We start from the raw sequence: 12,230 nt of genomic DNA on the forward strand, positions 1-12,230 counted from the left end.
ATAGATAGTAAATTGTCATTTCTTTTGTGTGCAAATTATGCCTTTAACACAAAATTATACTTTCTTTAGCCTTATAGTTACAATTATTTCAATGAATATCTTTTAAATATTTCCCCTTCTATTAAACATAGATAATCTTCTCATATGATATATCCTGATTGAAGTTTCCCCTCCCTATACTCCTTCTAGTTTCTTCCACATTTTTTTATATGAAGCTGAGAATTGTCTTTTCAAAATCTTTGAAGAATTGTGTTGGAATTTTGATAGTGATTGCATTAAATCCATAGATTGCTTTTGGTAAGATGATGATTTTTTTACTGTGTTAATCCCATGAGCATAGGAGATCATTCCATCACCTAAGATTTTTCAATTTATTTCTTCAAAGTTTTATTATACAAATCTTTCACTTGGTTGAAAGTGCTTTATCAGTTGTAGGAGTTGCCTGGTGGAGATTTGGTCACTTTTGTATACTGTCATATCTTCTTTAAGGAAAGACTGTTTGACTTCTTCCTTTCTGGTTTGTATTCCACCCCTCCATTTGACCTTATAGCTGTAACTGTTTCCATCAGTATCTCCAAAATGTGTATGTGAGTGTGTGTGTGTGTGTGTGTGTGTGTGTGTGCGCGCACTAGATACTACATATGGGACTGGGAGACAACTTGCTGGAGTGCTCTTTTCCTCTCACCACGTGGTTTCTGGGAACCGGACTCAGGTTGTCAGTCTTGTAATCAAGTTCTCTTAGCAGTTAAGCAGTTTCCCTCTAATTAATAAATATCTTTTGTCCAGTATAGTCATGCATATTCAATGATGTTCTAGGTGATATTATTAATTCTCTTTATAAGCCAATGTTTCGAAAGTTGAGTACTATGTCTTGATTTAAAACTTGGATTTTTTTTATGACAAACTTTGTGGTTTTTACATTTAATTTAAAAATTATAATGAGTACAAATCAAATCAGATGGCAGGGTTCTATCTAGCATTCAAGAGGCTCTGGGTTTGATCCACAACATCCAGTAAACCAGTTCCCCATATGTAGCTTCAGCACTCAAGAGATGGATCCCATCAGATCAGAAATTTAAGGTCAGCCTCAGCTACATAGCAAATTCATGTCCAGGCTAAAATCTTGTCTTAAAAATAGCACTAATAAAAGTTGGTGAGAAGCCAGTATGGACATGGCCATCCATCAGAACTGCCAATTTGCTCAGATCAGAGCATTCATTTGCTGTGCAGTGCTGTCATCTGGAATTAAAATAATACATCAACTTTCACGAACTGAGAAAGAGAAACTAGAAGCATAAGGCAGTGAGCTGTGAAATGGTGGCCTATTAGCACATGCCCCATTGGAGATGCCTCTGCACCCTTTGCTCCTGCAGATGGGCCGGGATCCATGATGCAGAACTGCCCAGGTGGAGGCTTTGGAGGAACTAGGGTGTATATGATTTTTATACATCTAGTGAAGAACTTTTAGGATTACATCTGTAGGATTGCTGAATTTGATTACTTGTTGAGCACAAAAATTAACATAGTCTGTCGCAGGTATCAGCAGACCTTTCTTACGCGTGTGTCAGATTCTAAGTAAAGTTGTTTTCTGGATCACAGAGCATCTGTCAGCTACTCTACTCAGCTGTTCAGTAAAATGCAGCCATTGTCACATCTGAATGACCGGATGTAGATGCTTTCCAAAAGGATTTATTTAGAATGACGGATGCCCATCGATTAGTTCAATTTATGGTCCACAGATTTCAGACCGCTCGTTTAAAAAAATAAAAAACAAGCAAAACCCAAACAAACAGACAAACAAAACCAAAGGCTAGAGAGCCCTAGGAACTTGAGCAAATCTAACTACCTGGGCAATTCTGGAATCAACATCAGGCAGTTTGCTTTGCCATGTCAGCAGAAGCTTCATTTAATACACAGACTAATCCACAACAATGAGCTCGTCAATTGGTATTTAGCCCAATCATTCTAAGTAGGCTTACTGTATCTATTCATTTCATTTCAATTAATATCTCTCAGAGAAGCATGTACGAAGTTATAAATCCTGTATTAAAACTCAATGATATGAGCATTTTGTTTTCTTTGGGAAGTGTCTTAGTTTGCTTTCTGTAGCTGTGGTAAAACACCATGAGTAAACTAACTGCAAGAAGAAGGGATTTATTTCATCATACCGCTCCGGGGAACAGTCTGTCACTGAAGGAAGCCCAGTCAAGAAGCCAAGCAGTCAGGGACCTGGAGTTAGGACCCACAGCCGAGACCATGGAGGAAGACTGCTTATTGACTCAGTCCAAGTCAACCTACTTGCTTACACTGTCTAGGGCCACTTGCCCAGAGGTGCTCTTGAATTAATCCATTACTAGGTCAAAGCTCTCAGGAACCAACCTCTTCCTAAAAACTTTGCCTCTAAGCATTCCACACCCAGTGTTCAATGCATGAATTTCCACACTAGAGGATACTGCTTTAAATGTATGGCATATTCAAAACCAGTATGAAACAAATATGATAAGGTCCCAGAGGGACGTCTTGTCATTCTTGGCTAACTATTCTGTAAGAAAGAAGTAAAGGAGGAAATTTAAATAAAGAAAGCAATCTGCAGGGTGTAACTCCCAGTGGAGAACAATTAAGATAAGAGGAGAATATCCATTGTTGGGTGGTGAAGGTCTGTTTCCTCTTGAAAAAAATGCAGAGTCCTGAGATTTCTTCTTTGTCCTTGCTAAAGGACAGGAGCAAACTCAAGGTGGCAGCAGGTGTCACCTGTGAGTTGCCTATATTGTAGACAGGGGAAAGGAATTCTTTCATTGGAAAATTGTTAGCTACAAAGCTTCTTTACATCTGAAGTCGAAGATTCTATTTAGGAATTGTGGTAGCCCCACTCTGAACTGTAGCAGTGTTCTTAATAGCAGGACATCCCCTTTCCTCTCGGGTCTGTCCTCCTTAGAAATGGCAACACTAAGGCTATACCCATCCCTTGGTTATGGGAGTCCAGGAGAGTTGGCGGCACCAGTTGGGCCGAGCCACACTGCAGACAAGCTGCCCTCATCTGGTTTGCGTCTCACTTTCCTAAAGACTTTCAGCCCAGACTAAACATTAATAAAAGAAGTTTTGATAATCACCCATGAACTTTGTGGGTTTTTTTTAAAGGTAGTGTAGCTCTCTTCCTGTAGTGTAACCATAGCAACTGACAGGGACCAGAGAGAGAAAGCTCTCACACATGCTGTGCTAATTAATCCTGCCCTACAGTTTTCCTTCAGCTGGAAGATGCGCTTTCATAAATTTTGCATGAGTAAGCAGGTTTTGATTTGTGAACTTTACAAAAACATGGTGTTGTCTTTACCAAAAAGATTGGGGAAATGCACTAGAAAATCGTATTTCAAGGTATTCTTGTAAAAAAAAAATATAAGCCATTGTTGAAGTAATTCAGTCTTTCCTGAGAAACCATAGGCTTCACTTTTCTTATGAAATGAATGTGAATATCCTTAGAGTAAGTACCTTTTGTTCATTGATGTGTGTACACCTTCAGAACTAACAGCTTCCAACTGACTATGTCACCCCAAGTGAGGTGACAAGAAAACTTCATCTAAACAGACGAAGAAAGCACTAATCTGAATTACAGCCCATTACTGTCTATATGACATCTCTATGTGCAAACACTCTTACAAAGCCCTTTTTCGTGACTTGGAAAACTCATCCTCACTGCTCCTTTTGGGAACATTGTAGCCCAGCTAAATGAAGTTGTGGCTCTCCTTGACCTGAGTATGTCAGACAGGAGAAGATAATGTGGACTAGGAACTTCCCTTTGTATCTTCTCCAAATCCTTAACCAATTTAACAACTCACACTCCGTAATCACATGCAGTAGTTGGGCTTTCATTGTATTCAGGGAATTCTGAGGTTTCATATTTTTTTCATCTTAGACTGTTTCTTTCTATTTCATAACCAGCCTGATCGTACGAACTGTCAAAGACAATCTCACCTTTTTCCATTTGCCCATCTCTGTATGAGCTGTCTGACAATAAGGCCTCAGGAAAAGCAAGAAGCTCCAGCTCGGATGGTCTGGCTCCCATTTGACTTGACAGCCACATATGGGAGGCGTCAGAACCTATTTTCAGAGCCGTCCTTAGCTCTTTGGTTCCTATGTGGAAATGTTGTCGTTTGAAGGGATTGCCAATCCCTGCAGACACTTTCCCAGCCTTACTGTCATATTAATAGTACAGTTTTGTCTGAATTGAGGTAGGTTAAACCTTGCAAAGTAGAGAACGTGCTACATGGAATCTGTGCTTGGACAGAGCTCTATTTATGTCCAAGATATTAGGTGTAGTAAGTTAATATTTTTGTATATTTTTTATAGCTGTACATTTTTTATGGGATATATAAGAACATTAGCCAATTCCATATGTCATCACCTTATTGTAACAACTACACTGTAGATCAATGGATTATAATGATAATTGAATTATCAACTTTTTGTCTTACCAGCTACCCTTTTGATTATAAGTTCACAAATAACCCAGAAAATTAACAGCTATGGTTAAAAAACAGGAAGAAGTGATTTCCTAAACATCTCTGATAATTTTAATATATCATTGAAATGAACATGTTTAAAAGAGGTTCACAGCTGCTCACTTTGTAGGAGCTAAGGGAGAAAGACTGTCCCCCCAATGTCCCCCTCATGACCCAGTGAACCAACTTCCTCCTGCTAGGCCTCGTCCCCTGGATCGACTCTCAGTACCACTGTGGGCCATTGAACTGTTCTCTAACAAATGGACCATGAGGGGACATTCAGATCTAAAATATTGCACTGACCACTAATGGCATGGCCAGATAGTGATCTACTGTGACTTGTTTGGCTTTCAGAAGCAACGCTGTGAGATGTGTGACCTTTAAAAGACGTAGAAGGGCGGGGAGATGACTCAGTGGTTTAGAATGCTTGCTGTTCCTGCAGAAGGCCTGACTTCAGTTCTCAGCACCCAAGTCAAGCAGGGAATCCAGTGCCTTCTTCTGGCCTCCACGGGCACCCACCTGTGTGTCCACGTAGTATGTGCATGTGTGTACTTAGGTGTACATGTACACACACAAAGTAAAAGCCAATCTTTTTGAAAAGGGGACTAGGCCTCCTTAACATACGGGGGAGTGTGTTCAATCCTTAGCATTGCAGATAAACATTATTTTCAAAAAGAACTAGTCATTACATACAACCTAGGGGAAAACACTCTAAAAATACTAAATTATGAAAGAGACAGGGCCAGAGAAATGGCTCAAGAGGTAAGAGCATGTTCTAACCTACTGCTTTGCAGAGGACCATGGTTCGCTTCCAGTAACTACACCAGGTAGCTCACAGACTTTTGGAAGTCCTGCTCCAGGAGCTCTGACACCCTCTTCTGGCCTCTGTGGGCTCCCATCCTTATGTGCATATACCACCATACACATGAAATTCAGAGTAAAACAAATCTTTCTAAAAATGGATAATCACATATTCCAGAGGTAAAACCATGGAGGACATACATGAATATATGTTTTGTTTTGTTTTGCAGCCTTGTGTCTGTGTGTATTTTTGGTTATTAGGTCGAATTGTCTTTAAGGTAATACTACCACTCTTTCCCATTATGGTTTATATCAACTTTCATCACCTATATGTTCCAATTTGAGCATTGCTTTGTAATTGTGTAGCTCATTGGTTTTCAGGTAAATCTCCTGAGTGTGTATCCACTTGTGAGTCTTTGGAAAACACTCATACCATAAAAATTTTTGGGGCATCTCTTTGAGAAAAGTATTGCAGTTGCTTCTTACAGATTCAATACACACGTAAACATTGGTAGCTCTGGTCCTTTGTATAGCTGGGAGACTTTGGGTTTCTTAATATTTCTTTTTTTTTTGCAAGTTATTTTACCAAAGAACCCTTAGTGATACGACTTACATATTTGGAACTCTCAGAACTAGAGTTCTGCAAACAGATGCAGTAGCCAGGAGATTCTGAGATTGTTCTGATTTTGTCTAGAGATATTTGATCGGAGCCCTAGCACAGATGCTTTATTTTCAATATGCATTATTTCATGGTTATCAACGTGATGATAAAAAACATAAAAAACTGCATATATTCCCCTCAAATCTTGTGTTCATCTTGACATTACATTCATGTATGTGAATTACAGCAGTGTTGTTTAACGTTTTAAAATGGAACATTTCAATTTAAAACACATGTTCTTTGCATGCCCATCTAACCTCTTTATGTTTCCTGTAACCTACAGGTCTTGCAAGAGCAAAATCCGTCCCTAGCCACACGTATTCCAATGAAGTGGTTACCTTGTGGTACAGACCTCCAGATGTTCTCCTGGGCTCCACAGAATATTCCACCTGCCTTGACATGTGGTAAGAAATGAACACTTTATCTGATCTGTGTGCCATGCTCGGTCTGGGCCAAACCTAGACAAACATCAACCATTTGGAGGAGGAGCGGTGATGCAGGAGTGAGTGCTGCCTGTGCGTGGCAGGGCTGTTGCCAAGGAGGAGCAGTGATTGGCAGGGCTGTTGCCGAGGAAGAGCAGTGATGCAGGAGTGAGTGCTGCCTGTGTGTGGCAGGGCTGTTGCCGCTTTCAAACCTGGTTGGGAATGGCACTCAGAGACTGTTCCATATGGAACCTTCTAAGGGTTCTTGATGGACAAGGTCAGAGGGTTTTTTTTTTTCTTTCAGTACTGTAAATTTCTCTGTAAGGTCCTAATTTATTGTTTTATTTTATAATGAGGAAGTGTGTACCTTCAAAGAGCAGCAGACTAAGAAGTAACAGGGAATGAATTTATATTGCCCACATAGCTCTGGTAATTGGTTTGACTGAAAGCTATTGATAACAAGTGTCGAAAATGAAATGCCTTGAGTTTTTAAAATCTGGAATAATTCCAGGACAGGAGAATTCTATGCAGCAGTTCAGCAGCTGTTAAAGTCTTTTTAGTGTATTAGAATGATCGGAAATATTTGCTAATACTGGCAAACTACCTGCATTGCTAATTATGTAAGATTTAAGTGTCATAATCATCAACGGGAATGAACGTCTTTCTTAACACTCTGGAGAGAGTCACACTTGGCTGTTGAGCATGGCTTTTCCTTTTCTGGATTCATGATTGCGTTTGAAGTAAAATAATTCTTGAAGCTTGTGGCTGATTTATGACAGAGTCATCATTCTGGGATGATTATGCCCCCATATTTATGCTACAACTGATCATATAATGTTTATGGCCTCAGTAAAACTTCAGCATGTGTTATTTATCTTCCTCTGTGTAGTTACTTCATGCGTCTAACCCCCCCTCCCCCCCGAGCAATCTTGGCTTTTAAGATTTAGCGACTTTCTTAATGTATGTTTAAGATACCCCTAACTGTGGGGTTTGGTATTCTGTGGAGCCACTGACGTCATCTGTAAACTCTTATGTCCATGTAACTAACATTTTATGTCTAGATCTATAGCTTTAAATAAAACTAAGAATCTAGGCCGCCAAACACCCGGAGATTTGTTCTCATACGTTTGTATGCTTTATCATAAATCTGATCACATTTTAATGGTTCTGAAATCCCAAGAATAAATATCACCATCTATTGCTGAGTGGCTGAGTTAATCATTTTTTTATCACACTTCCTGGTCTTGGCTTTTTAATGGTTATTTACTCTTTCTGTAGTTAATATTGTCCCCTAAGGATAGGCCTATTTTGGGGCAACATAGATACTTAGATCCTTGATTATAATGGGGGAAAGTTAGAGATAGAGGCCAGTGCACACAGCAGGGTACCACTTAGTTGCCCTCTTAATCCCTTATTACTTTTTGCTGTTAGTTGAGTGTTGGCTATGCAAGTAATAATTATATCACAGTCTTGAGATATAAAGTATTGTTCCGTTTATTTTTGCATCTTAGTTGTCTTTCAGTAAGTTCAGCTAAGCTCTCTGCTAATAAAATGTCTTTTAGAACATTGGTGGTGCGGAACCAGTTTTGTCTTAGTTGCTTTGTTTAGTCAAGATTGCATCGTCCTGCTAAGTTTAGCACCGTGGCACATGCATGTAACTTCTAAGTTTAGCGCCGTGGCACATGCATGTAACTACTAAGTTTAGCGCCGTGGCACATGCATGTAACTACTAAGTTTAGCGCCGTGGCACATGGATGTAACTACTAAGTTTAGCACTGTGGCACATGCATGTAACTACTAAGTTTAGCACCGTGGCACATGGATGTAACTACTAAGTTTAGCACCGTGGCACATGCATGTAACTACTAAGTTTAGCACCGTGGCACATGGATGAAACTGCTAAGTTTAGCACCGTGGCACATGCATGTAACTACTAAGTTTAGCACCGTGGCACATGGATGTAACTGCTAAGTTTAGCGCCGTGGCACATGCATGTAACTACTAAGTTTAGCGCTGTGGCACATGCATGTAACTACTAAGTTTAGCGCCGTGGCACATGCATGTAACTACTAAGTTTAGCACCGTGGCACAGCACAGAAAATCAGGAAACAGGTGGGACCCTGGAGCTCAACTTAGCCAATTCAGGAAGATAGCTTGTCTCAAAAATGAAGGTGGACAGCAAGGACACCATTGACCTTGCTATGAATACATGTGCCTACAGTCACGTATACACACACTCACACATATGTACAGCACACAAACAGAATGATGTCTAAGTGACTGGAGTTACTGCTTAGTTGGAGGACCTCAATTCAGTCCCCCAAACCAATGTACAAGCATGAATATGCTAAGCAGGCAGATTCTTGAGCCTCACTGCCCAGTCTGCCTAGTTTACCTGGAGAGCTCTTAGCCAGTCAGAGAACTGCCCTCCTCTGCACAGGTAGAGAGCTTCCTGAGAAACAACACTCAAAGCTGACCTCTGGCCTCCATATACATACTCTCTCACACACACATATATATGCGCATGTGCACACACACACACTCGGGTGGTTTTTATAGTTCCGAATACAGGATGGGCTCCGGCTTTCTCCTATGTTTGTTTCTGGCACACACGGTTTTCTAGTCTGCCCCGCTTTGCCCCTCTCCCTGTGTGTGAGAGATGGTCGGGCACTTGCTGCCAATTTGTTTTGAACAGAGGCATGATAGAAGCATATGAAGAAGCCTGCTATTTAAGACGGGGAAATCTGATAGAAAATAGGGGACCCCAAATGCCCCCTTGTCCCCATGCCAACGTTACTCATTGCCAGACACAAATAGCAAGTGTATGAGGATTGAGCTTCCCGTGCTTATTTTCAGTTCACTTCCAAGCTCTAAAATCTAAGATGTCTATGCCATGCCTGTCATTTGGAATCTGATTTCATTCCAAGCAATTTTCTAAAAGCTGCTCTGCTATTTTGCAATCAGGTGAAAATGTATGTGTCTTTCCCATGAGGGGGATGTTCACAGGGAGCTGATTTTTGCATAATCAATGACATCGATGCAGGCTATTCAGACACCTGGAAATGGGATTGTAATTGAGTCATGGCTCAGCTGCACCAAAAAGAAATACAAATATTAACCCAAGGACAGCAGTAGGGAGGCAGGTGGCAGGAGTTTCAGGCTATTTTTACAGTTCATTTACTGTCCTGGGGCTGGAGTAACTAAGAACTGATGATCCCTACACAGCGTTCAATAGCCACAGGCACTAAAGATATTAATGAAGACACATATGCAATAACAGTGTCAGCATGTGATGGAAATCAGAGCTGGCACCACTAGGAGCTTCTCCTGTGTGTCGCCAGCACCATGGTGATGTGTGAATGCATAGAACAAGTTAACAGCGCATCACGGTAGTTTTGGTACCTTTGTTTCCTTTGATGAATGAAGATCTAAGCAGCAAATTCGAATTGAACGTTGCCTCTTGTAAAGCGTCTGTTAATGCTTGGATTGCGTAGTGCCTTGAACGTCAGAGCATTTAAAAGCTTGGCTAAGCTTCTAAACCAGAGAGACTCGTGGGTTCTGAGGAACACAGGAAGGGAGCATGGACGTGAGGGCAGCATATCTGTGTAACTTTTGGCTGACTAGAAAGCACAGCTCTGTCTGCAGAGCTGGGATTTTAAATAAGCTCATTTCCTCTCTGCATGCTCTGACCTGCCTTTGCAGCTGCTCGGGTTCTCTAAAGCAGAACGTTGTTGGGGATTATTTTACCGGATTAATTTTTAATATCAGGTAGCTAAATTATCTGTTGTTAATAAATGATTATCTCCTCAAAGGCTTTGTGCTTTAGAGGGGGCCCAGGGTATCAACGGCAGCACCCCCAACACCGTGTGCAAAGAATGATGGTTTGTCAAGCGCTTCCTATCATCATCTTTTTAAAGCTAATTAACATATTAACTATGCTTGTCAAAATGTGGGCAGATCATTTATAAATAAGCCTGTCAACCATAATGAGATTGCATATTAAATCACCCTGTCTCTATTACATCTCTGATTTAAGATTAAAATTAACTTATTTAACATTATAGCAGCTGGGTGGTTAGGGAAAAAAATCTGTGCTAGTCATAATATATAGGAAAATGTCTGCATCAAAATTGATCTTTAATATATTAGAAAGAATATTGCCTAATCATTAAGTATCATAAAGCCATTTGGCATTGCTTCATATTATATATCTTAATGGCCATACATGTTGGCATTATCCAGTGTTCTGTTATCATCTTTACTGATCTTTTTGTCTTGAATCCAAGCAATTTATGCAATGAAATTTCTTAAGACTCAGGTTTACTTACTGTTGTTTTAAGAGAAAGAATCATAAATGAATCTTCCTACACTGGGCATAAATTTATTCTGTGTATAAATAAAATAGAAAACACTGAGAAAATGATATAATTCAGGTCACATGTTGAGTAGGTAGCCAACATTCCGTCTAGGGCAGTGTTCCCAGCACCCCTTCCTTACAACATTCTGTGCTGTCTCATGAGGTGGTTTCTAAGAAACTGGTCTTCTTTTACTACCAACGCACCTTTGAAACACAAAGTATTTCATAATATATCACACTTCAATCCATGCTAAATCTTTTGTGTAGCTCAGATATTTGTGTAGCTCAGGCTCTGGTTCTCCCCCCATGAGCCTGTGCTGTCTGTCTCTCCTGGTGACTTTATTTCAATAGCTTCTACTATATAATTTTATTCAAGGAAGACTTTCTCCAAACAGTCAGGACATGAATCATTGAATTGAATACTGCTGTTGAATTGCGTACTTGCTGTCTATGCTGACATACATTTTCCCAACTCCTAGTCAGTACTCACTCATCACTTCTGCTAAAGTGAGTGCATCCATTTTTTTAAATTTATTTGTTTATTAAGGATTTCTGCCTCCTCCCCGCCACCGCCTCCCATTTCCCTCCCCCTCCCCCGATCAAGTCCCCCTCCCTCATCAGCTCGAAGAGCAATCAGGGTTCCCTGACCTGTGGGAAGTCCAAGGACCACCCACCTCCATCCAGGTTTAGTAGTAAGGTGAGCATCCAAACTGCCTAGGCTCCCCCAAAGCCAGTACATGCAGTAGGATCAAAAACCCATTGCCGTTGTTCTTGAGTTCTCAGTAGTCCTCATTGTCTGCTATGTTCAGCAAGTCCGGTTTTATCCCATGCTTTTTCAGACCCAGGCAAAGGGAGTACTAGGTAAGAACGAGAATTGATTCCTGAACTACAGCAGAGTCGTCTCTCTGTCAGTGTTGTTAGCATGTTTTCTAATTATTGCAGTCATAAGGCCCAGGAAGATATGAAACAGTCACTGTCAAATTTAATAGTTGCCTGGTAGCTCTTAAGCAGGGCTCAAATAATGTATGATCTAACTGACTTGCTATATTCAATAGCAGTGGAATGCAATGGAACTGAGGATAGCTACAAAGACCCACATGTCCCTGGTGGTTCTGAGTTCATTGCAACTAATGAGGGCTCTTAAAATCTGAGTCACCAAATAACTCATCCATATATAATGACACCTTCAAGAGTTAATAATTCTGTAAGGACAGTGGGTACAAAGGGTCTGACTGTGCTGTATGACTTAGAATGCACTAGAACAGTATTTGGTCCTTCCTTTCAAATCAGAAGAGATTTACTATGTTTTAATGTTTAAGTCATGCCTAAGGACTGACTGGTGGCTACAGAAACTTCTTGCAGAAAATGTATGATTGTTTGTGAGTTTTCTTGGTCAGCACAGCCCTCTAATCCTGTCTGGTTGTAAAACCATGGAACAGCTGCCAACACCAAACCAGCGCTGCCTCTGGAATGGTCAGGGAAGCAGTTATTAT

At 40.5% G+C, this 12,230-nt stretch overlaps 1 protein-coding gene across 7 annotated transcripts in view; it reads left to right on the top strand.

Annotated features, from left to right (window-relative positions):
- The window catches only part of LOC121434735 (cyclin-dependent kinase 14), a 526,212-nt gene that overhangs the window by 298,093 nt on the left and 215,889 nt on the right, over window positions 1–12,230 (top strand). For all 7 annotated transcript variants that reach the window (XM_041633665.1, XM_041633666.1, XM_041633668.1 and 4 more), the window contains one exon: window positions 6,242–6,362. In XM_041633665.1, the coding sequence (XP_041489599.1) occupies window positions 6,242–6,362 (121 nt within the window). The remainder of the gene's footprint in view (window positions 1–6,241; window positions 6,363–12,230) is intronic.

Source organism: Microtus oregoni, unplaced genomic scaffold (assembly GCF_018167655.1).
Source record: "Microtus oregoni isolate MIOR12 unplaced genomic scaffold, Mior012 000044F_ref0000062, whole genome shotgun sequence".
Classification (NCBI taxonomy): domain Eukaryota; kingdom Metazoa; phylum Chordata; class Mammalia; order Rodentia; family Cricetidae; genus Microtus; species Microtus oregoni.